Raw genomic sequence first — 24215 nt, forward strand, 5'->3', positions numbered from 1 at the left:
ACCGTTACTCCTCGTGAAACGAGGTGTACCGGTAGTTCGGAATAGGCACCCTAGTCCGAACTACCTAGTTCGAGCCCCATGTAGCCGCGCTGCACGGGGTTCGAAGCAGCGGGGATTTAAAAATGGCGGCTCCCCGCTTATGCTAATGAAGCCCGGGAAATTCAAATCCCGGGCTTCATTAGCAAGTGCGGTATGCATACATTACCCTCCTAGTTCGAACTAGCGGGGTAGTGTAGACATACCCAAAGTGAGACTCTATTATTCATATTCCTTTCGAATGTGGTGACTTCTAGCAATATGGGTAAGAGATCAAGAGACATTGGTAGAAAGTGCCCACGTGGGAGAAAGAAAAGAGCCGGACACAAGGCAAAGGCTGTTGAAAGACAGAAGCAAAAGATGCTTTAAACAAGTAGGCTACGTCTACACTGGCATGATTTTCCGCAAATGCTTTTAACGGAAAAGGTTTCCATTAAAAGCATTTTTGGAAAACAGCGTCTAGATTGGCAGGACGGTTTTCTGGAAAAGCACTTTTTGCGGAAAAGCGTCCGTGGCCAATCTAGATGCGCTTTTCTGCAAAAAGCCCCGATCGCCATTTTCGCGATCGGAGCTTTTTTACGGAAAAGAAATCTCTGCTGTCTACACTGGCCCTTTTGCGCTAAAGTCTTTCGGAAAAAGACTTTTGCCCGAACGGGAGCAGCATAGTTTTTCCGCAAAAGCACTGACATTCTTACATGAGATCGTCAGTGCTTTTGTGGAAATTCAAGCGGCCAGTGTAGACAGCTGGCAAGTTTTTCCACAAAAGCAGATGATTTTGCGGAAAAACTTGCCAGTCTAGACACAGCCGTATTGTAGCAGGCCTGATGCTACTATGGAGCCAGAAGAGCTCAGGGAAGATGCAGGTCCCCTTGTGGGACGTAGTGGGGGGGGGGGTAACTTGCTAACTCACTGGCCACTGTCTGTAGCACCCCCGAGCAAGACAGGCGATGAGTCATTATGCAAAGAGGGTGTCTCAACCTGTCTGACCAGCCAACCCCCATGGAGGGGAACAAAGGAAGGTGGATGCTGCCCTGGCTGGGGGGCAGGGCTGGAGGAGAGTTAGGTTAGTTTCTGTCTGGGAGCATGGAGGAAGCTGCCTCAGCAACAGGCTGGGGGGTTTAGAAGCCAAGACCCCCTTCCCCATATCAAGGGGGGCTGAGGCATCCTAGGCCTGCCCTGTAACAGATGACATCTGTGCTGTGCTGTATCCTGCAGAAGCAATAAACCACCTCTATTCTACCGGCTGGTGGAGTCTGTTTGTGCCATTACGGGGGTGCAGGAGGCGGGGGACCCCAACGCGCCGTCACCCTTGCATGACCAGTGCAAAGCCCAGAGAAAAGGGTAGCGTCTACATGCCTGGCGGAGCTGGGTCGGGGTGGGAAGGCGGGACAGGACTCTGCCCTGTTGCTGGGGATTTCAAGGGGCTGTGATTCTTTTTGTGTGCGGTGTTTTGTTTTGGTTTGGTTTCTTTGCTCAACAAAAAATCCTGACTGCTGGGGCCCAGTTGAAACTGTTTGAATTTCGCTCCGCACTTCGTAAAGCCGGCCCCGTGTGGGGCCCCAGGGAAAGGCCAGAGCCTCACTGGAGGGGTGGGGCAGAGGGTGGGGCAGGTTGTGTATGAGTAGAAAGTTGGCAACCTTAGGCAGGGTCTGTGCCACGGCATCTTCACTGCTCATTTCTGTCCTACCAGCGAGCCAACAGCTGACCCGGTGATGCCTTCCTGAGCTACACACCCCCGGGCCTGCCGTGAAGCTAAACCCTTAGGCCTGGTCTCCACTGTCAAATATTGCCACCCAAACCTGCCCTTCGGCACCAAAACAGGGGGACCGTTCGCACTGCAATTCGATTGCTGTTGGGGAAATGCCCGGTTTCGGCGACAAAATACTTCCACCCTACGAGACACTTTTTTTCTTTTCCCCTCCCTTTATTGTCGATGCAGAGCCAGTGGGGCCTCCGCTGTTTGTTTCATGGGGAGAATTGGCTTCCGCCAGCATCCCACACTGCCTGCCCTGAGCCCTCTGCTCAGTGTTCTGTGACCTCTGCAACCCTGCCGGCCTGTGTCCCTCGCCTTTCACAGCTCCAGGAAGTATCAGTAACGGCCAGCTACTACCATTCCCCATGTTGTACGGTACCCTGATGGTCTGATGCCAGTGACCCCAATAGGCCTGTCCAGACTGTCCCCACTGGGGTTTGACCCCAGTCACCCCAATAGCACTGAAATGGCTCCCTAGAGTACCATGGATCTCAACACTGTCAGGGGGTGATGAGAGGACCATCTTTTAGTGTATCTCTTCGCTGAGCCCTGACAAGCACGTGCGCCTGGCCACAGACCAGCTGGCAGGTGGATCGTGATTCCCCTTATCGTCACTTGCCTGGGCAGGAAATGACTGTATCTGTCATCTTCCCAGAGTTGCATGTTCACTATCGATAACTGGTCCCCTCTCGGCCCCTCCCCCACTGGTCTATAAATGCCCAGGCAGGGCCAGTGCCCCGTCAGGCTGCACTTGGACCGACCCGGCACCAGAGCAGCTCCCCAGCGACACTCAGGTGAGTCCCCGGCTCCCTCCCGGGTCTCCCCCCTGCGCTGGTGGCTGGTGGCAGCGGGGCCATTGCTGGGCTGGTGCCTTGTGTGCGCCAGGAACCCCTCTGGGTCTCACTGCTTCCCGTGCACAGCAAGGCCCATCCCCCGGCCCCGTGCCCGGTCCCTGCTGGACCAGCGCTCCGCAGGGCGGCTCCCCCATTGGGCCCTTCTCCCCGTCACGGTGCCAGGGGGATCCAGCCCCTCCCCGGGGCGCAGCAGCTATCCCCCCTCTGCTCTTTCTCCCCCCCCACACACACACATGGTGTCGGCTTCCCAGACACTCAGGGTGCATGGGGGGGAAATGAGTGTGGTTCACACACCTGTGAGGGGGAAAAGGCCCCGGGGGGGGGGGGTCAGTGGGTGTTTGGTGCCCCGGGCGCTGGGTGGAGACAAGAGGCTCTGTGCTCCCAGCACTCACCCCGCTCTCTGGCCAGAGGACTGTGGCCGAGGGGCTGCCCCTGCTGCTGCCATTCCAGCCACGTGCACACAGACCGGCCCCCCGCCTGGCCCTGGGGCCCTTCCAAACTCCTCCCTCCCGCTGCCTGCTCCCCCCTCCCGGTCCCATGGGGGGGGGGCTGCGTGGGGCCCTGCCAGCCCAGCACTGGGGGAGGGGCAGCGGGGGATGGCAAATGCCCCTTCTGAGAATCACTGTGCTGAGGATCCGGTTCCTGGGTCCCCTGAGTGATCCCGGCCTCCCTGCTGCCCTCTGGGGTCCCCCCCTGCAGCCCTGGTGTGGGGGTCCCTGGCCGTGCGGCTTGCAGAGCCCAGGCCCTGCGGAGCTGGGACCCGGCTCCCTGCTGGGTGTCCGGTTCTGTCCCTGGGGCGCGGCTCAGCGAGGGGGAGAACCAAAGGGCCCTTTGGAGCCAGGGAGACGGGCTCTGAGCAGGGACCCCGAGGCTGGGGGCTGGGATCCCTCTGGGGCCCTTCAGCCTGGCCAGGCTCCTTAGCGCACAGCCCCCCCCCAGAGCCCCTCCCCGGGAAATGCCCCATGGGGGGGTGGAGTTTTTCCAAGGGGGTGTCAGGCTCCCCCGCCCATCCCCCTTGTGTGTTTTCTCCCCAGGGAAGCGAGACGATGGGCCCAGTCGCCTTCTTCAGCCTCTGCCTCCTCGGCTGCCTGATCTTTAACCCCTCGCTGGAAGGTGAGTCCCTGCCCGGCCCCTCGGCCTGGAGACCCCAGGCTCTGTTTGCCCCGATGGGACGTGAAGTCATTTCAATCAGGGGCTCAGCCCCACCGTGGGGGAGCAGCCACCAGAGCTGGGTCCCCATAGCCCCTGCCCCACCCGACCCATCGATCCAGACCCCGGCCAGCAGCTCAGCCCCTGCGTGGGGAGAATGCGCCGTTGCACCTTTAATATCGTCTCTTGGAGACACGGCCAGCTCTGCGGAACTCCCTTTTCTCCTCGACTTTCCTCCCATGAGCCCTCACCGGCCAGTTCTGAGCTTATTAAATAAACCTCGTTCAATGCCATTGCTGTTGCTGCCGATGCTCACTCCTTCCCTTCCCTCCTTCTGCGCGTTCAGGGGCACTTTCTCCTCGCTGCCTTAGAACCTCAGATCCACAACCAATTTCTCCTTGTGAGTCAGAATTAACCCTGAGGTGACTGTTCCCCTCGGACCTTCTTCCCCTTCGCTCCTCATACGGCCCAAGGACATTGTGAAATGTTCCCAACCAAGAGCCGGGAAACTGAAGTCCCCCAATTCCGACCGGCTCCTCTGCTTTCTATTGATAGGATATTTCTGTTCATATTTCTATAGTTTCTCCTGGAAATACCTCCTCCTCCTCTTCGTGTGGGAGTTGGCATCACTGCTTTTCCCCCTTTTTAGGGAGCTCCTCCTTGCATTGGTGTGCAAACGTCTGGGAGACTGTTCCCCAACTTCCCTTCTGCTCCCTGCCCCACCAGTGTCGCCCTGACACCCAGTGCTCCCCACCCTCACCCCTCAGTCCCTTGTCTATTCAGACTCCACCGTCTTGCTGCTCCTTTGTGTCAATCTCCCCAGCGTCCTGGCACGGAAGACAGGAGGTGGCCATCTCTAATGAAGACACCACAGAGAAAGGGGGCAAGAGAGGGGAGCTCTTTTAGCTGAGGGGCTTCAGCCCTGCTGAAAGCAACAGGAGAGCGGGGCCATTTTGGGAGAGGACAAAGTTTCACAGCATTTTTGGCAGTCTGGAGAAACTACATGGGTAACTACTGACAGCTCCAATCCCTCTCTCGCCTCCACAACAGCCTCGCCCCGACGTGAGCGCTCTCTCCCAACTGGATCGGGGAGAAAGGCCTCAGGCTGTCGCCATGGCTGGATGCACTACAGAGACCACTGCTTTAGGTTCTTCCCACAGAAGGTGACCTGGTCGGCGGCTGAGGTAGGAGGCTCGTGTCCAGGATCCAAGGGGTGGGGCAGGTTAGTGGGTTTGGTGACTGGCCCCGGGCACAGGGGCTGAAGTCGTGGAGGGGGGTTGGGGGAGGTGAATCAGCTGGCACCTGGCCCTGGGTCTCAAGAAGAGGCACCAGGAGGGGACTCTCTCTCCCCACTCACCAGCTCCTGCCCTACTGCAGCATGGTGGGGCAGGACCCCACACGAGGGCAATGGGCGTCCTCCCCCAGAGTGACAGGCCTGGCCCATGTCCCTGCTGCAGGTGCAGTGTCAGCATCACCATCCCAGGGCCCATCTGGCCTCCATCCTCAGTGAGAGAGAAAGGGACGTAGTGGCCCATTACCTGAGCATGTCGACCTCCTATGCCCGTGTCTGGATCGGACTCCACAACCCCAACAAGGTGAGTGCCCGGCCCGGCTTGGCCTCTGGCAGCTTCCCCGCCCCACGGCTCTGGCTCCCCGGGGCTGGGCACATCCCAAACCCCACGATCCCTTTGTGTGGCTACCAGGATCTCCCTCCCCCACTCCTATGCTCTTCCCCCCTCACGGGCACCAGTGTCTCCCCTCTGCACTGTCCCATCTCCCCTGCCCCCACCCCCTTTCCGTCCCCATCCTACCGTAACCTCCCCCTCCCCTCTGGCTTCTCGCCCCCAAACACAGCCCAGGCCTGGTCCCCCCCACTTCAGGCTGACCTTTGACCTGCACCTACTTCCTCAACTACTGCCCCATCTCCCTTCCCCCTCCCAGCCCCCGCCAAGCGCTCCCCCATCTCCTATAGCCCCACCCCTCCCCCTCCCAGCCCATGCACTGTGCCAAGCCCTCTCCCTCCCTCCCACAGCCTGTCTCCCATCCCTACCCCACGTTTTCCAGCTGCTTCTCCCTGCCCAAGACTTGAAACTCTGAACACCCCCCAACTGCTGGTCCCTTCTTTGGCCTGGGGGTCCCGCCCTGGCCTGGTTCTCTGTAGGGGAGCCCCAGATCCACCGGGCAGGGAGGGGCAGGGGGACCCATCACCAGCTGGGAAGGAGCCCTGGCAAGAACGTCTGGGGGGGTGGGACTGTTCTCCAGCCTACTCAGCCCCACCCCTGCCATCACTGCATGGAGCTAGTTCTGTGCCCCCCAAACCCATCCAGTCCCCCCCGAGCGCTGAGGCCAGGACAGAGCCAGGCCCTTCCAGTGACCGGCCCCTTGTCCCCTGCTCTGAGTGTTCGGAGCTACCGGTCCTGCTGCCTTGGGGCCAGGCTGGCGCTGAGCCCTCGAGAGGGAAACGGCCCCGAGTCCCCTCCCCCGACCCCCAGCGTCTCCATCACAGACACACGTCGATTTTGCTCCCACCAGCTGAGACCAGCACAGGAAGCCCCCTGCCCCACCGGCGGGCCCTGGCCCCTGGGGACTGCCCCCCCCCCCCCCCCCCCCCCCCCCCCCCCCCCCCCCCCCGAGTGACTGCAGCTTGGTGTGGGGATTTGGTCCATCGGCGAAGGGTTTGGGGGTCAGAAGGGAAAGTTGAGGGGCTGAGCGTTACTGTGACATCCGTGTCTCTGGGCTGCCCCTTCCCCCGCCCTCGCCCCAGCCTGAGCAGGGCCCTGCTGCATGCGGGTTTGGTGTGTCTATGGTGCCGCATCATCACCAGGGTCTTTTCTCCCCTGGCTCCGCAGGACAGAACCTGGGTGTGGACAGATGGCTCCCTCTATCGCTACAATACTTGGAATCCTGGGGAACCAAACAACCGGGGAGCCAGGGAGTTCTGTGTCGAGGTGTGGGCTCACACCGGTAAGCAAAGTCTCAAACACACCTGCACCCAGAAAGGAGCCCCGCCAGCCCCTGCGCACACCACACAGCCCGCCGAGGGCCTGGCCTCCTGTCCCGTCTCCCTGCCTCTCCCCCGGCTCCCCCAGCTGATCTCTGTGACACAGGAAATGTCTGTTTCCATGGTAGCACCTCTAAGGTCCAAGTACCAACATCCAACTAGTCTTCCCTCTAATTCACCGTCCATGTGCCTCCCAGCCCTGGCCGGTCCTACTTGTCACTGGCCAACTGCTCCCACACGCCCGGACAAGTTCACTCCCAGCCGTTTGGCCTGGGATTGTTTAACCCCTTTCTGGCCACGGCTCACCCGTCCGGGAGAGGGGCTGTTCTAATCCCATCACTTCACATCAACAAGAGCCACACGGCTGCCAAAAAAAGAAAACCTCCTTCTGGGCGGCATGAACCGGAGTGTTGTGAGCCAGACCCGAGAAGCGATTCTTCTGCTCTGCTCTGCCCCACATTGGCCTCAGCTGGAATAGTGTGTCCAGTTCTGCCAGCACATTGCAGGGAAAATATGGACAAACTGGAGAAGGCCCAGAGCAATGAAACTGATGAACCTTCTCGAACACATGAGCTGGGAGGGAAGGTTGACAAAATGGGGTTTGTTCCTTGTGGAGAGGAGAAGATGGAGAGGGGGCAGGAGAGCAGCTTCCAAATACCGGAAAGGGGGTTGCAAGGAGCAGGGAGAAAACTTTCCTCAGTAACCTCTGGTGGCAGGACAAGAAGCAAAGGGTTTGAATTGCAGCAAGAGACGCTCGGGCTGGACAATAAGAAAAACTTTGTGAGAGGCTGGGAATGGGAGACACAGTCGCGGGGTCGTCTCTCCGCACGATGCCATTGGGGGAGGGGGGCACTGCCATGGCAGGCACCACCCACTTGCCCTTCCCCCGCCCCACTGATTTCTGTCTTGCCTTCTAGGTTATAAGAACTGGAACGATATTCCCTGTGAATATAAATTCCCCTACCTGTGCAAGTACGGACTCTAGTGAGGGGGCCACTTGCCTGTGTCCGACAGGTCGCTCAGCACCTGGGCTGTGAAGAACCGGGCCCCAGGGGCATGATCACGCAACATCCCAGACTTTCGGCTGCTTTGCTGCATCCAGGGCCTGTCCTGCCCCTCTCTGAGTGACCGGCTCTCAGGTCCCCAGCTGCAAACTGTCTCCCCCCAGTGTCTCTCTGCTAGTTACACCCCAGTCCCCTCTACAGCTGCAGCCGCTACAGCAATAAACTCTCCTGAGCATGCAGGTCTGTGTGTGTCTCCTCTGTCCCATACCTGGCCCCACGTAGATGGGTCCATCCAGCCCCCTCTGGGCCTGAGCAGCCCGGACCCCACAGGAGGGGAGGGAGGAGACCTCGGAGGGAGTCAGGTTGGATCTGAGCTTAGGAGCAGGACTGGGTCTCCACCCAGAGCACTAATGGAGGCGTCGTTCGGCCGTGGGCTGAGAGCAGATCCATGTCAGCCCCCAACAACCGCGCCTGCTGGATACCGCATCCCCATGGACCCGTGCTCTGTGAGATCTCTCCGGTAGCCGGGTCAGAAGTTATGTCCCAGGCCACACGGGTCTGCACAGTTCAGCTTTTAAGCCGTATTTCAAGTGGAGGAATTGAGAGGATTTGTGGGAAGGAGTCTGGGGGCCACAGTCAGTCACTGGTGGGGAAAGTACCCAAAAAAGTCACTTGAGTAAAAGTACTGCTGCTTTGAAAAACATGTAACACAGTAGAAGTCAAGGTATCCTCCTGGAAAACTACTAGATTAAAAGTACAAAAGTATCACATCTCAATTGTACTCACGTATCAGAAGTAAAAAGTAGCCGTCCCATGGAAATCTGTGGGTAAGCTGTCTTGTCCCACGCTACTGGACGCTCTGCTGGTTGTCGGCCACCGCTCATACCAGCCGCACCATGCTGGTCACCACTCCTCGCCTGGCAGGGCTCCAGCTCCCAGCCAAACCAATGATTTCAGCTCTCAGTGATGTCAACTCTTTAGCCACCAGCTGGACTAGCAAAGGAGTCCAGCTTCCACTGGGGTAACAAAAAGACTCCTCATGACATCTGCTTCAGGTCTGTCCTTGAAACAAAGGGGGAAAGGTGCAGGCTGGGCCAGTCTTATAGCTCACACCTGGCAGGTGTGAAGCAGGCTGACTCAAGCCCTTTAGCCCTTCCCCCCAGCTCAGTTCACCGTGGCGGCATTTCAAAGAGGCAGTTCAGCATGGAGCCCGGGGTCAGCTGGAGTCTTATTATTGTTTAACAGCACAATTAATTGTGCGATTAATTGCGATTCGTTTTTTTAATCGCGCAATTCATCGCAATTAATTTTTTTAATCACTTGTCAGCCCTAGTAACAAGCTTTCAGGTAGTTGGAAGCTGTCATCATGTTGCATCTCAGCAGGGCCATATTAAGGGGGGGGCTAGCCGGGCAGTTGCCCGGCATGCCAATCTATTGGGGGGCGCCTGATTGAAGTGGTAAGGCGTGCCGCGCACCCGGGAGTGGGACCGCGGATACGCTGTGCGCCTGGGCATGCAGCGCCCCTTACCACTTCAATGCGGTGCCCCCCATAGGTTGGCACCCGGGGGCGCGGCCGCACATGTGTCACTTGCCCGGGGGTGCAGCGCCCCTTACCATGTCAACCAGGCACCGCGCGCCCACTGCCCAGGGCACAGTATGGCTCGGTCCGGCACTGCCTCTCAGTCTTCTCTCTTCCAGACTAAATAAACCCGGTTCTTTCAATCTTCCCTCTTAGCTTGGGTTTTCTAGAGCTTGAATCACTTTTCTTGGTCTTCGCTGGACCCTCTGCAGTTTCTGCACTTCTTTCCTGAAACGTGGGGCCCAGAACTGGACACCGTATTCCTGTTGAGGCCTAACCAGTCCAGAGTACAGGGGAAGAATTAGTTCTCGTGTCTTCCTCATAACACTCCTGCTGATGCCGCCCAGAATGATACTCACAACCCCTCCCAGCTGGGTGTCATCTGCAAACTTTATCAGCACGATCTGTATGCCAGGGGTGGGGAACATTTCTCGGGTTGGGGACGGCTGACTCACAGAAAAATCAGTCGGGAGCCACACACAGGTGAGAAACAAACAAACAAACAAAGGCATGAGCCTCAGGGGCCAGATCCAGGCAAGCCCCTGCGTTCCCCCCACTCCCTGCGCTAGGCTATCATCTAAATCAGTGTTTCCCAAATGGTGCTCCGTGGAATCCTGGGCTTCCACGAAGTGAAAGTAAAAGTTCGGCGAGAACTTTCGTTCCTTTCTTTTTTTTTTTTTTGACAACTTTTACCCTGGCAACCCCCTAGGGGTTCCTTGAAATTCTTTTAAACTGAAAAGGGTTCTGTGGCCAAATACAATTGGGAAACACTGATCTAAATCATTGATGAAGATACTGAACAGAACCGGCCCAAAAACTGACCCCTGCAGAACCCCACTCTTTAGTCCTGCCTGGCATGACTGTGACCCATTGAGAACTATTCTCTGGGAGCAGTTACCCAACGAGTTATGCACTCACCTCAAAACAGCCCCTTTTACGATGCATTTCCCTAGTTTATTAGTGAGAAGGTCATGTGAGTCTGTTCCAAATGCCTTACAAAAGTCTAAACCAGTGTTTCTCAACCTTTTTTTTATATAAAGAAACCGTTTTTTTTAAATCGATATATATAAGTACCCCAGTATCTACAGTTTTCAGACACAAAACATTTTTTTCTACCATTGCAACATATTTGATTAAAGAATTTAATCGTAGCCGGGCGAGCAATGACATTTTTGGGTGTAAAAAGTACAAAAATAATAAAGCGCTGTAAATCTTAAAACAAAAATTCAGTTTTCTCCAAATATCAGTTGTGTTGATGTACTCCCCAGACTTCTCTCAACTACCCTAAGGGTACTCGTACCACTGGTGGAGAAACACTGGTCTATACCACATCTATCACTTCCTCCTTCTCCACACAGCTTGTTATCTTATCAAAGAGAGATACCAGGTTGCTCTGACATAATTTGTTCTTTACAAATCCATGTTGACTGTTACTTATCACCCTATTATCTTCTAGATGTTTGCAAACAGATTCCTTTGTTATTTGCTCTATTATTTTCCTGGTACTGACATTAAGCTGACTTCTCTGTAGTTTCCTGAATTGTCCTTATATCCTTTTTTATAGACAGGCAACTATATTCGCCTTACTGATTTATTTGGGCATAAGATTTTGTGGGTTAAAACCACTTTGTCAGTTGTAGGGGGTGCAAATCACAGAGGTGGGATATATATTTATATGTACAGGCAGTCCCCGGGTTACGTACAAGATAGGGACTGTAGGTTTGTTCTTAAGTTGAATTTGTATGTAAGTCAGAACTGGTACGTATTGTAGGGGAAACTCTAGCCAAACATTTCTCCAGAGCTCAGTTTTATTCTCCCACACCTCACTTCCCTCAGTCCTTTATTCTCAAGCTGAGGTGTCTGCTGAGAAAAGCCGCTCCGCGTCTCCCTGGTCTGCTGGGGGGGGAGGTGCTAGCTTCGCGTCTCCCTGGTCTGCTGGGGGGAAGCGGCTAGTGCAGGGTTGCCTCACCCCGTTTGTAAGTAGGGATGCAATGTAAGTCGGATCCATGTAACCCGGGGACTGCCTGTACTAGCGTATCAAAAGAAGGGAAATGCAGGACAATGTAGCACTTTAAAGACTAACAAGATGGTTTATTAGATGATGAGCTTTCGTGGGCCAGACCCACTTCCTCAGATCAAATAGTGGAAGAAAGTAGTCACAACCATATATACCAAAGGATACAATTAAAAAAAATGAACAAATATGAAAAGGACAAATCACATTGCAGAACAGGAGGGGGATGCGGGGGGGGGGGGGGAGGAAGGAAGGTAAGTGTCTGTGAATTGATGATATTAGAGGTAGGGAGAGTGGGATGTTTGTGAGGTAATGGTATTAGAGGTGATAATTGGGGAAACTATCTTGGTAATGGGTGAGATAGTTCAAATGTTTGTTGAGTCCTTTTTGGAAAGTGTCGAATTTTAGCATGAATGACAGTTCAGAGGATTCCCTTTCAAGTGCAGATGTAAAAGGTCTTTGTAGCAGAATGCAGGTGGTTAAGTCATTGAGAGAGTGTCCTTTCTGGTTAAAATGGCAAGAAACTGTTTTCTCTTTGTGATCTTGTCTGATATCTGTTTTGTGGGCATTAATCCTTTGGCGAAGTGTCTGAGATGTTTGTCCAATGTACATAGCAGACGGACACTTTCGGCACATGATAGCATAGATTATATTTCTGGAGGCGCAGGAATATGTGTTCTTGATCTTATAACTCACTTGGTTAGGTCCAATAATGGTATCAGCAGAATGAATATGTGGACAAAGCTGGCAACGGGGTTTGTTGCAAGGGAAGGTACCAGGGTTGGTATTAGTGTGGTATGTCCTGTGGTGGTTGGTAAGAATCATCTTGAGGTTAGGTGGTTGTCTAGTTACTTATCAAGCATAGGACCAGTGTTCACAAGGGCAGTTCAGTCCGGGCAGACTTTTCTAAGTAATTTTTAACTTCTTCTTTTCCTGTTTTACCTTCTGAACCTACTTCATTTTCACCAGCATTCCCGATGCGAGGGGAACCATCACCACCAACTTTGATAAAACCTGAAACAAAGACGTCATTAAGCACCTCTGCCCTTTCCCCATTTCCTTGTATTTTTTTTCTCTTTTCACTGAGTAATGGTTCTACCCTGTCCTTGGTCCTCCTCTTGCTTCTAACATATTTGGATGACATTTTCTTCTTGCCCTTTATGTCTCCAGCCAATTGGAGCTTGTTTTGTGTCTTGACCTTTCTAATTTTGCCCCTACGTATTTATGTTATTTGTTTTCATCCTTTGGAACTTGACCTAGTTTCAGAGGCCAGGCTGTCCCTGCCAGGTTTCCCCTTTCTCACACCACAAGCTAATTGTTGGGTGGACCGTGGGCACGTGGGGGCGCACCACCACCTACTGGCTGTCAGAGGGGATGCAGGGCCGGGTTTCCCTTTCACGTGCACCAGTGTCACACGGATTTCAACCCACAGACATCCGAGGGGTGGTTCCTTCTTCACCCAGAGGGAGAGGGGAATCGGCACCAGTGTGTGGAAACTGGCTTCTCTGCAGGGCACGTCGGATTTGGGCGCTCCCCTGCCTTTTATCCAGCAACAACAAGGTCAGTGCTTGGTGCTCATGCAACAGCAGAGATAGCGGCGGCAGCAGCCCTGAGGGACTTGCAGGGGCCGGGGCAGCCGTGGAAACGCTGCTCAGTGCCCGTCTCCCCCTTTCCTCGGATGGGAGGGGGACCCCTGTGGACACAGCTCTGGACACGGGCGCTTTGCTGCAGGTCACAGACCCACGGGGGGAGCAGCAGAGGGAAAGGGGTGTGAAAGGCCATTTACTCATCCGACCTTCGCACACGCTGGTGCCCTCGGCATTTACACGACCCCGGGCCCTCTGCCTTGTGCACTGCGCTGTGGGGACAGTGTAAGGGGGGGTCTCTCGTTTGTCCAGTCCTGCCTGGGTCCTACCCTCTGCGCCGCGCTGGAGTGTCGGAGCCTGCCCGGTGTCCCGGAGCCGCCCTGACAAACAAGCCCCAGGCCTGGATCCTCCTCTCCCTGGAGAGAGACGCCCCTGGGTTTGGGAAGGTTTTTTAACGACACCTTTTGTGGGGTCACAGGAGGGGGATGGGACTGGGTGTGGGGCCGGTGGCTGGTTGCCCTTCCCTTCTGAGCACTGCGGTGAATCTGAAGGGGAAGGGTAACCCGGGGGGGGGGGCAATAGCTTTTGATGGGGGGGGCACTCCAAGGTATTGGTAAGTGGTCAAGAACTGCATGTTTCTATGGAGGGTTGGGTGCAAAAGGGGCAGGGGATTGGGATCCGGGGGGGGGGGGGGTGTCTGTCATGGTGTGTCGGGGAGGTCCCAGCCCTGCACCCCCATCCGCAGTCAGATGTGACTCTCAGCGAGCCAGGAGGGCAGAAGGTTTATTGGTTGACAAGGACTCAGCGTAGCTCAGACTCCTTGTCTCAGGAACCAGGAGCAGCCAGTGCCATCCATCTTGGGGAAAAAGGGGGGCCCAGAGCCCCAGCCCTGGGCCCCGGCCCCCCAGGCCAGCTAGGCTCCCTTCTCCCCCAACCAGAAGAAAAAACTAACTCACACTCCCAGCCACTTCAGGGAAACTGAGGCACGCGCACACACACACACACACACACACACACATACAGAGTCCCTGGAGAGCCACCCAGGACAGCAGGAATCGCACCCAGCACAACAAAGCAACCACTGAATGCAAAACCAGTGACCACAGTGGACCCCCAGGATGGACACAATCCCCACTCCATCACAGAGTATGGGAGGGCGTTTGGGTGCAGAAGGGGATTCTGGTCTGGCAGGAGGAGGGTGCCAATTTTGCCTTCACCCCCGGGCGCATAACACCCTCACTATGCCTCTGTTGAGCCTGGAGTACCGGCACCTTTTTTCCTGCAATATGTGTGTGTGTGTGTGTGTGTGTGTGTGTGTGTGTGTGTGTGTGTGTGTGTGTGTGTGTGTGTGTGTGTGAAAAATAAAGTTGCCCTACAATAACGTGGTTGGTTACCCACAGATTTCCCTGGGACGGCTACTTTTTACTTCTGGATACGTGAGTACAATGGAGATGTGATACTTTTGTACTTTTACTCAAGGGCTGTGTCTAGACTGGCAAGAGTTTCCGCAAAATCATCTGCTTTTGCAGAAAAACTTGCCAGCTGTCTACACTGGCCGCTTGAATTTCCGCAAAAGCGCTGACGATCTCATGTAAGATTGTCAGTGCTTTTGCGGAAATACGATGCTGCTCCCGTTTAGGCAAAAGTCTTTTTCCGAAAAAGGGACAGCAGAGATTTGTTTTCCGCAAAAAAGCCCTGATTGTGAAAATGACGATCAGGGTTTTTTTTGTGGAAAAGCACGTCTTGATAGGCCACGGACACTTTTCTGCAAAAAGCACTTTTGCGGAAAAGCGTCCTGCCAATCTAGACGCGTTTTTCTGAAAATGCTTTTAATGGAAAACTTTTCTGTTAAAAGCATTTCCGGAAAACCATGCCAGTCTGGACGTAGCCAAGTAGTTTTCCATGCGGATACTTTGACTTTTAGTGAGTTACAGTTCTTGCAAAGTAGCAGTACTTTTACCCAAATAACTTTCTTGGGTACTTTTCCCACCACTGACTGTGGCCCCCAGACTCCTTCCCACAAATCCTCTCTATTCCTCCGCTTGAAATTCAGCGTAAAGGGTGAACTGTGCAGACCCGTGTGGCCTGGGACACGACTTCCGACTCGGCTACTGGAGAGATCTCACAAAGCACGGGTCCATGGGGATGCGGTATCCAGCAGGCGCGGTTGTTGGGGGCTGACATGGATCCGCTCTCAGCCCACAGCCGTACGATGCCTCCATTAGTGCTCTGGGCAGAGACCCAGTCCTGCCCCTAAGCCTAGGCCCAACCTGCCTCCCTCAGGGGTCCCCTCCCTCCCCTCGAGTGGGGCCAGGCATGGGGCAGAGGAGACACACACAGACCTGCATGCTCAGGAGAGTTTATTGCTGTAGCGGCTGCAGCCGTGGAGGGGGAGAGAGGGAGGGGGCAGGGGTGTAGCTAGTACAGAGACACTGAGGAGGGGCAGGCAGTTTGCAGCTGGGAACCTGAGAGTCAGTCTCTCAGGGTCTGTCTACACTACCCCACTAGTGCGAACTAGCGGGGTAATGTATGCATACCGAACGTGCAAATGAAGCCCGGGATTTGAATTTCCCGGGCTTTATTTGCATAAGCCAGCCGGCGCCATTTTTAAATGCCGGCTTGTTCGAATCCCGTGCCGTGCGGCTACACGCGGCACGGGTTAGATAGTTCGGACTAGCAAGCTATTCCGAACTATCTGTACGCCTCGCACTAGCGGGGTAGTGTAGACATACCCTCAGGGAGGGGCAGGACTGGCCCCCGATACAGAAAAGCAGCCGAAAGTCTGGGACGTTGCCTCATTGTGCTCCAGGGGCCCGGTTCTTTCCAGCCCAGGTGCTGAGCTCCCCATTGGGCACAGGTGAGTGGCCCCCTCGCTAGAATCTGTACTTGCAAAGATAGGGCCTTCTTGTTTCACAGGTAACATCGTTCCATTTCTTATAACCTAGAAGGCAAGACAGAAATCACTGGGGTGGGGAAAGAGCAAGTGGGTGGTGCCTGCCCTGGCAGTGCCCCCTCCCCCGATGGCATCGTGCGGAGAGACGACCCTGTGGCTGTGTCACCCATTCCCAGCCTCTGACAAAGTTTTTCTTATTGTCCAGCCCGAGCGTCTCTTGCTGCAATTCAAACCCTTTGCTTCTTGTCCTGCCACCAGAGGTTACTGGGGACAAGTTTTCTCCCTGCTCCTTGCAACCCCCTTTCAGGTATTTGGAAGCTGCTCTCCTGCCCCCTCTCCGTCTTCTCCTCTCCACAAGGAACAAACCCCATTTTGTCAACCTTCCCTCCCAGCTCATGTGTTCGAGAAGGTTCATCAGTTTCATTGCTCTGGACCTTCTCCAGTTTGTCCATATTTTCCCTGCAATGTGGTGCCAGAACTGGACACACTATTCCAGCTGAGGCCAATGTGGGGCAGAGCAGAGCAGAAGAATCGCTTCTCGGGTCTGGCTCCCAACACTCCGGTTCATGCCGCCCAGAAGGAGGTTTTCTGTTTTTGGCAGCCGTGTGGCACTTGTTGATGTGAAGTGATGGGATTAGAACAGCCCCTCTCCCGGACGGGTGAGCCGTGGCCAGAAAGGGGTTAAACAATCCCAGGCCAAACGGCTGGGAGTGAACTTGTCCAGGCGTGTGGGAGCAGTTGGCCAGTGACAAGTAGGACCGGCCAGGGCTGGGAGGCACATGGACGGTGAATTAGAGGGAAGACTAGTTGGATGTGGGTACTTGGACCTTAGAGATGCTACCATGGAAACAGACATTTCCTGTGTCACAGAGATCAGCTGGGGGAGCCGGGGGAGAGGCAGGGAGACGGGACAGGAGGCCAGGCCCTCAGCGGGCTGTGTGGTGTGCACAGGGGCTGACGGGGCTCCTTTCTGGGTGCAGGTGTGTTTGAGACTCTGCCTTACCGGTGGAACTCCACATCTCGACACAGTACTCCCTGCCTCCACCGTAGTTTGGTTCCCCATCGTTCCAAGCATTGTAGCAATAGACGGAGCCATCTGTCCACACCCAGGTCTTGTCCTGCAGATCCAGGGGAGAAAGGTTGTGGGGATCCGAGCAGAAGAGACCCTGGTGATGCGGCACCATAGACACACCAAACCCGCATACAGCAGGGCCCTGCTCAGGCCGGGGCGAGAGCGGGGGAAGGGGCAGCCCAGAGACACGGACGTCACAGTAACGCTCAGCCCCTCAGCTTTCCCTTCTGCCCCCCAAGCCCTTCGCTGATGGACCAAATCCCCGCCCCAAGCTGCAGTCACTCGGGGGGAGGGAGGGCAGTCCCCAGGGGCCAGGGCCCGCCGAGGGGGGGGGGGGCAGGGAGCTTCCTGTGCTGGTCTCAGCCGGTGGGAGCAAAATCGACGTGTGTCTGTGATGGAGACGCTGGGGGTCGGGGGAGGGGACTCGGGGCCGTTTCCCTCTCGAGGGCTCAGCGCCAGCCTGGCCCCAGGGCAGCAGGACCGGTAGCTCCGGACACTCAGAGCAGGGGACAAGGGGCCGGTCACTGTAAGGGCCTGGCTCTGGCCTGGCCTCAGCGCTTGGGGGGACTGGCTGGGTTTGGGGGGCACAGAACTAGCTCCATGCAGTGCCGGGGGAGGAGGGGCTGGATGGCTGAGCAGGCTGGAGAACGGCTCACAGCGCCTCCCCCTCCCGCATGGGGCCCGGCCCAGCCTCTGCTCTGGGGCAGGGAGCCAAGGCCCGAGTCTGCACGAGCTGCCCAGGAGCCTCGCTCCCCTCACTGCCCCGGCCCTGTGCCGGTCTGAGCAGGGGCAGGAAGTGGATGGAGCAGAGCTCAATTTGGTTACGCAGGAGAGCTGTGGGGGGGGGGGCTGCCGGCCAGATCCCAGATCCCAGGATGTCTCAGTGCCCCCCCCCCCCAGAGGTTCTTTCCTGGGCTCCTTCCCGGCTGGTGATGGGTCCCCCTGCCCCTCCCTGCCCGGTGGAGCTGGGGCTCCCCTACAGAGAACCCGGCCAGGGCGGGACCCCCAGGCCGAGGGAGGGACCAGCAGTCGGGGACTGTTGAGAGGATCAAGTCTTGGGCAGGGAAAAGTGGCTGGAAAACGTGGGGTGGGGAATGAGAGACAGGCTGTGGGAGGGAGGGAGAGGGCTCGGCACAGTGTGTGGGCTGGGAGGGGGAAGGGTGGGGGCTATTGAGCACAGTCGGGGGGCTTGGTAGGGGCTGGGAGGGGGAAGGGAGACGGGGCAGTAGTTGGGGAGGCAGGTGCAGGTCAAAGGTCAGCCTGAGGTTGGGGGAACCAGGTCTGGGCTGTGTTTGGGGGGCAGAAGGCAGAGGGGAGGGGGAGGTTACGGTAGGGTGGGGATAGAAAGGGGGCAGGGGGCAGGGGACAGGGGCAGTGCAGAGGGGACACACTGGTGCCCGTGAGGGGGGAAGGGAGACCCTGGTAGCCACATGAAGGGATCGTGGGGTTTGGGATGTGCCCAGCCCCTGGGAGCCAGAGCCGTGGGGCGGGGCAGCTGCCAGAGGCCAAGCCGGGCCGGGCGCTCACCTTGTTGGGGTTGTGGAGTCCGATCCAGACATGATCCTTGGGGCTCAACTTGGTGACGTAGTCGGCCACTCTGTCCCTTTCTGCGTCACTGAGGATTGAGGCCAGATGAGCCCTCGGCTGGTGACGCTGACACTCCACCTGCAGAAGGGACACGGGCCAGGCCTGTCACTCTGGGGGAGGATGCTCATTGCCCCAGGAGTTGCCAGGGAGCTGGTTTTCTATTGGAGAATCTGGTTTTTTTGGGCTCTGTCTGGTAGAAAAATTCAGAAAATACCAGACCTGTGCAATGTGCAATGTCCGGTATTTCCTGGTTTTCCGGCTGGGTGCCCAGAAGCCTGGCGGGGGCGAGGGGAGAGCCTGGGAGGTGGGGGCTGATCGGCGCTGGGGGCCCTGGTTGCGTGTGAGGAGGAGGGGCAGCCCGGTCCGTGCTCCTGCTCGCTGGTCAAGCGCCTGGGGGAGCAGCAGCCGGACTGACTCGCGCTTCGCTGGACCGTGCGGGGGACGAGACCGCCCAGGGATCTGCACTGCCCGGGTGTGACGTAGTGGGGGGTAACTTGCTAACTCACTGGCTACTGTTTGTAGCCGCACCGAGCAAGACAGGCGATGAGTCACTATGCAAAGAGGGTGTCTCAACCTGTCTGACCAGGTACCCCCATGGAGAGGAACAAAGGAAGGTGGATGCTGCCCTGGCTGGGGGGCAGGGCTGGAGGATAGTGAGTTGGGGGGTTTAGAAGCCGAGACCCCTGCCCCATATCAAAGGGGGCTGGGGCATCCTAGGCCTGCCCTGTAACCTGATGACATCTGTGCTGTCCTGTATCCTGGAGAAGCAATAAACCACCTCTATTCGACCGGCTGGTGGAGTCTGTTCATGCCATTTCGGGGGTGCAGGAGGCGGGGGACCCCAACGTGCCGTCACACCGGGTCAGTCCTGCTCCCCGCCGGACAATTTGTTCCCTCCCCGCCCCCTCGGGGCTGGCTGGTAGGGTCTCCCCCACTTCTCCTCCCAACCTTCCTCAGCCAGCCCCGCTGTGCCCAAACCCCGCCCCCACCAGCTCTACCTCCCGCTAGCCAGTTGATCTTCCCCAGCCAGCCCCACTGCTCCCCCCGCCAGCGCTGTGTCCAGCAGTCAGTTCTCTCCTCTTCCTCCCCCACTCCTGCTGGCCCCCACCCCGATACTCCCCAACCAGCCCCACTCCCCCCGACCCGCTGACCCCACCGACCAGCTCTGCTTCCCGTCAGCCGCTTCCCCCGATCACACCCGGCCAGCCCCTGACTCCCTCCCCCCACGACCAGCTCTGCTTCCCATAGGCCACTTCTACCCCCATCTCTTCCGGCCAGCCCCCGACCCCTTCCCACCAGCTCTGGTTTCCAGTCCCTCTTCTTCTTCCTGGCCCCCCCTTCCTCTTGGCCAGCACCGCTCCCCTCCCAGCCAACCCCCCATGAAGTGTGTCTGATATTTTTTTTAAGCCTACCTGGTAACCCTACGTTACTCTGGTGTGGGACCTTGCCCCTCCAGGCTGCAGCGGGGCAGGGGCCGATGAGAGGAGAGAGAGTCCCCTCTCGGAGCCTGTTCCTGAGCCCCATGGCCGGGCCCCAACCAATTCATCTCGCCCCCCCACCTCTTCAACCCCCACCCCCGGAACCAGCCACCAGACCCCTTCAGCTCCTGCCCACGAACCTGCCCCGCCCCATGGATCCTGCAGAAGAGCCTCCTACCTCAGCCGCTGACCAGGTCAACTTCTCAGGGAAGAATTTAAAGCAGTGGTCTCCATAGCGGAACCAGCCACGGCAACAGGCTGCGGCCTTCATCCCCGATCCAGGCCGGAGAGAGCGCTCACGTCGGGGCGAGGCTGTTGTGGAGGGGGGAGAGGGCGCGGAGCTGTCAGTAGCCGCCCGTCCAGCTTCTCCAGACTTCCAAAAACACTGTGAAATTTCGTCCTCTCCCAAAATGGCCCCTCTCTCCTGTTGCTTTCAGCAGGGCTGAAGCCCCTCAGCTAAAAGAGCTGCCACCCCCTCGCCTTTCGCTGCGGAAGTGAGGCTGTGCTATTGTCAGGGTATGTCTACACTACCCCGCTAGTTCGAACTAGCGGGGTAATGTATGCATACCGCACTTGCTAATGAAGCCCGGGATTTGAATTTCCCGGGCTTCATTAGCATAAGCGGGGAGCCGCCATTTTTAAATCCCCGCTGCTTCGAACCCTATTCCGAACTACCGGTACCCTAGTCCGAACTACCTAGTTCGAGCCCCGTGTAGCCGCGCTACACGGGGTTCGAAGCAGCGGGGATTTAAAAATGGCGGCTCCCCGCTTATGCTAATGAAGCCCGGGAAATTCAAATCCCGGGCTTCATTAGCAAGTGCGGTATGCATACATTACCCCGCTAGTTCGAACTAGCGGGGTAGTGTAGACATACCCACAGTGACTACTGTCATTTGAGGACATGCACTGGGGTATCCTCAAGGAAGATGGACACTCCCTGCCTTCTGTGCCAGGGCGCTGGGGAGTCAACACAAAGGGGCAGCAGGGCGGTGGAGTCAGAGTAAACAGGGATGGTGGGGTGAGGATGGGGAGCACTGGGTGTCAGGGCGACACTGGTGGGGCAGGGAGCAGAAGGGAAGTTGGGGCACAGGGGTACAGCACAGGCTGAAGGGACCCCACGTGCTCGTTAGCCAACCTAGGGACGGGGCTTGAAACTAGGTTGAAAAGGGGCAGGTGACAAAATCCCAGAGGTGACCTTAACAGAGGCTACGTGTGGGGTGGGAAACAGAAAACTGCAAAAGCCGGGAGAGGGGAGGAGGAGAAGGAGGGAGCAACAAGAGGGAGAACCGTGCGGGAACGGCCTCTCAGACGTCTGCACACCAAGGCAAGGAGGAGCTCCCTGTAAAAGAGGGGAAGCAGTGATGCCAACTCCCACAGGAGGAGGAGGAGGAGGAGGAGGTATTTCCAGAACAAACTATAGAAATATGAACAGAACTATCCTATCAATAGAAAGCAGAGGAGCCGGTCGGAATTGGGGGACTTCAGTTTCCCAGATATTCATTGGGAAAACATGAACATTTCACAATGTCCTTGGGCCGTATGAGGAGCGAAGGGGAAGAAGGTCCGAGGGGAACAGTCACCTCAGGGCTAATTCTGACTCACAAGGAGAAATTGGTTGTGGATCTGAGGTTTTAAGGCAGCGAGGAGAAAGTGCCCCTGAACGCGCAGAAGGAGGGAAGGGAAGGAGTGAGCATCGGCAGCAACAGCAATGGCATTGAACGAGGGTTATTTAATAAGCTCAGAACTGGCCGGTGAGGGCTCATTGAAAGAAAGTCGAAGAGAAAAGGGAGTTCCGCAGAGCTGGCCGTCTCTCAAAGGGTACGTCTACACTAGCCTCCTAGTTTGAACTGGGGAGGCTAATAGGACAACTGAAATTGCAAATGAAGCGCAGGATTTAAATATCGCACGCTTCATTAGCATGTTCCCGGGCGGTCGCCATTTTGGAAGTTGACTAGCCTGGAATAACTGCCCGCGACTACACGTGGCAGTGAAACAGGAGTTCGAAATAAAGCCCTAACACAAACTAGCTGTTCTTTCTTCTGGAATTTGGTTTAACAGCTAATTCGAATTAAGGTCTTTACTTCGAACTCCCGTGTCCCTGCCGCGTGTAGACACGGGCAGTTATTCTGGGCTAGTCAATTTCCAAAATGGTGAGTGCCCGGGAACATGCTAATGAAACGCGCGATATTTAAATCACGCTCTTTATTTGCAATTTTCGTCGCCCTCATTAGCCTCCCAAGTTCGAACTAGGGGACTAGTGTAGATGTACCCAAAAAGACGATATTAAAGGTGCAACGGCGCATTCTCCCAAAACAGAGGCTGAGCTGCTGGCCGGAGTCTGGATCAATGAGCTGGGTGGATTACGGGCTATGGGGACCCAGATCTGATGGCTGCTCCCCCACAGTGGGACTGGCCCCCTGAGTGAAATGACTTCACGTCCCCTCGGGGTAAACAGAGCCTGGGGTCTCCAGGCCGAGGGGCCGGGCAGGGACTCACCTTCCAGCGAGGGGTTAAAGATCAGGCAGCCGAGGAGGCAGAGGCTGAAGAAGGCGACTGGGCCCATCGTCTCGCTTCCCTGGGGAGAAAACACACAAGGGGGATGGGCGGGGGAGCCTGACACCCCCCTGGAAAAACTCCACCCCCCCCATGGGGCATTTCCCGGGGAGGGTTCTGGGGGGGGCTGTGCGCTAAGGAGCCTGGCCAGGCTGAGGGGCCCCAGAGGGATCCCAGCCCCCAGCCTCGGGGTCCCTGCTCAGAGCCCGTCTCCCTCGCTCCAAAGGGCCCTTTGGTTCTCCCCCTCGCTGAGCCGCGCCCCAGGGACAGAACCGGACACCCAGCAGGGAGCCGGGTCCCAGCTCCGCAGGGCCTGGGCTCTGCAAGCCGCACGGCCAGGGACCCCCACACCAGGGCTGCAGGGGGGGACCCCAGAGGGCAGCAGGGAGGCCGGGATCACTCAGGGGCCCCAGGAACCGGATCCTCAGCACAGTGATTCTCCGAAGGGACATTTGCCATCCCCCGCTGCCCCTCCCCCAGTGCTGGGCTGGCAGGGCCCCACGCAGCCCCCCCATGGGACCGGGAGGGGGGAGCAGGCGGCGGGAGGGAGGAGTTTGGAAGGGCCCCAGGGCCAGGCGGGGGGCCGGTCTGTGTGCACATGGCTGGAATGGCAGCAGCAGGGGCAGCCCCTCGGCCACAGTCCTCTGGCCAGAGAGCGGGGTGAGTGCTGGGAGCACAGAGCCTCTTGTGTCCATCCAGCGCCCGGGGCACCAAAACCCACTGACCCCCCTCCCCGGGTTCTTTCCCCCTCACAGTGTGTGAACCACACTCATTTCCCCCCATGGAGCCTGAGTGTCTGGGAAGCCGACACCATGTGTGTGTGTGTGGGGGGGGAAGAGCAGAGGGGGGATAGTTGCTGCGCCCCGGGGAGGGGCTGGATCCCCCTGGCACCGTGACAGGGAGAAGGGCCCAACGGGGGAGCCGCCCTGCAGAGCGCTGGTCCAGCAGGGACCGGGCACGGGGCCGGGGGCTGGGCCTCTCTGTGTACGGGAAGCAGTGAGACCGAGAGGGATTCCTGGCGCACACAAGGCACCAGCCCAGCAATGGCCCCGCTGCCACCAGCCACCAGCGCAGGGGGGAGACGCGGGAGGGAGCCGGGGACTCACCTGATTGTCGCTGGGGAGCTGCTCTGGTGCCGGGTCGGTCCAAGTGCAGCCTGACGGGGCACTGGTCCTGCCTGGGCATTTATAGACTGGTGGGGGAGGGGTTGAGAGGGGAGCAGTTATCGATAGTGAACTTGTAAATCTGTGAAGATGGCAGATACAGTTACTTCCTGCTCACACAAGCAGAGATAAGGGGAGCCACAATCCACCCGCCAACTGTGCTGTGGCCAGGCGGATGTGCTTGTCAGGGCTCAGCTAAGAGAAACAGTAAAAGCTGGTCCTCCCTGACAGTGCTGAGATCCATGGGGCTGAAGGGGGCCCTCTCAGTGCTATTGGGGTGACTGGGGTCAGACCCCAGGGGGTACAGTACAGCATGGGGAATGGTAGTAACTGGCCATTACTGATACTTCCTGGCACTTTGAAAGGGGGGGGGGCACAGGCCTGCAGGGCAGCAGAGGTCACAGAACACTGAGCAGAGGGCTCAGGGCAAGCACTGTGGGATACTGGTGTAACCCCCAAGGAGATTACTTAGATTCCTGGGACCTTGTCTGCT

The 24215-nt window shown here is 57.2% G+C and overlaps 3 protein-coding genes across 3 annotated transcripts in view; 2 read left to right on the top strand and 1 right to left on the bottom strand.

Moving 5' to 3' along the window:
• Positions 1 to 24215, top strand: part of LOC142827925 (interferon-induced protein with tetratricopeptide repeats 5-like) — a 164182-nt gene that overhangs the window by 49514 nt on the left and 90453 nt on the right. The gene's annotated exons all lie outside the window — the stretch shown is intronic.
• Positions 2518 to 8052, top strand: LOC149525527 (C-type lectin lectoxin-Thr1-like). The gene is made up of 6 exons (XM_089775993.1): positions 2518 to 2583; positions 3678 to 3756; positions 4843 to 4976; positions 5250 to 5387; positions 6642 to 6756; positions 7711 to 8052. The coding sequence occupies exons 2-6, from the start codon at positions 3690 to 3692 to the stop codon at positions 7776 to 7778; spliced, it is 522 nt and encodes a 173-aa protein (XP_089632119.1). The 5' UTR covers positions 2518 to 2583; positions 3678 to 3689; the 3' UTR covers positions 7779 to 8052.
• Positions 15320 to 23744, bottom strand: LOC142826477 (C-type lectin BfL-2-like). Its single transcript, XM_089777869.1, has 6 exons — positions 23666 to 23744; positions 22503 to 22581; positions 20185 to 20318; positions 18469 to 18606; positions 16873 to 16987; positions 15320 to 15917 (listed from the first exon to the last, which is right to left on the bottom strand). Exons 2-6 carry the CDS (start codon positions 22567 to 22569, stop codon positions 15850 to 15852), a joined length of 522 nt encoding a protein of 173 aa, XP_089633995.1. The 5' UTR covers positions 22570 to 22581; positions 23666 to 23744; the 3' UTR covers positions 15320 to 15849.

Source organism: Pelodiscus sinensis, chromosome 1 (assembly GCF_052426305.1).
Source record: "Pelodiscus sinensis isolate ZL-2025 chromosome 1, ASM5242630v1, whole genome shotgun sequence".
NCBI lineage: Eukaryota > Metazoa > Chordata > Testudines > Trionychidae > Pelodiscus > Pelodiscus sinensis.

Coding starts and splice junctions, on each gene's coding strand:
- LOC149525527 (XM_089775993.1), top strand. CDS start 3,690: ATGGGCCCAGTCGCCTTCTTCAGCCTCTGCCTCCTCGGCTGCCTGATC. Junction 5,388..6,641: donor GACTCCACAACCCCAACAAG/GTGAGTGCCCGG, acceptor CTGGCTCCGCAG/GACAGAACCTGGGTGTGGAC. Junction 6,757..7,710: donor CGAGGTGTGGGCTCACACCG/GTAAGCAAAGTC, acceptor CTTGCCTTCTAG/GTTATAAGAACTGGAACGAT.
- LOC142826477 (XM_089777869.1), bottom strand. CDS start 22,569: ATGGGCCCAGTCGCCTTCTTCAGCCTCTGCCTCCTCGGCTGCCTGATC. Junction 16,988..18,468: donor GACTCCACAACCCCAACAAG/GTGAGCGCCCGG, acceptor CTGGATCTGCAG/GACAAGACCTGGGTGTGGAC. Junction 15,918..16,872: donor CGAGATGTGGAGTTCCACCG/GTAAGGCAGAGT, acceptor CTTGCCTTCTAG/GTTATAAGAAATGGAACGAT.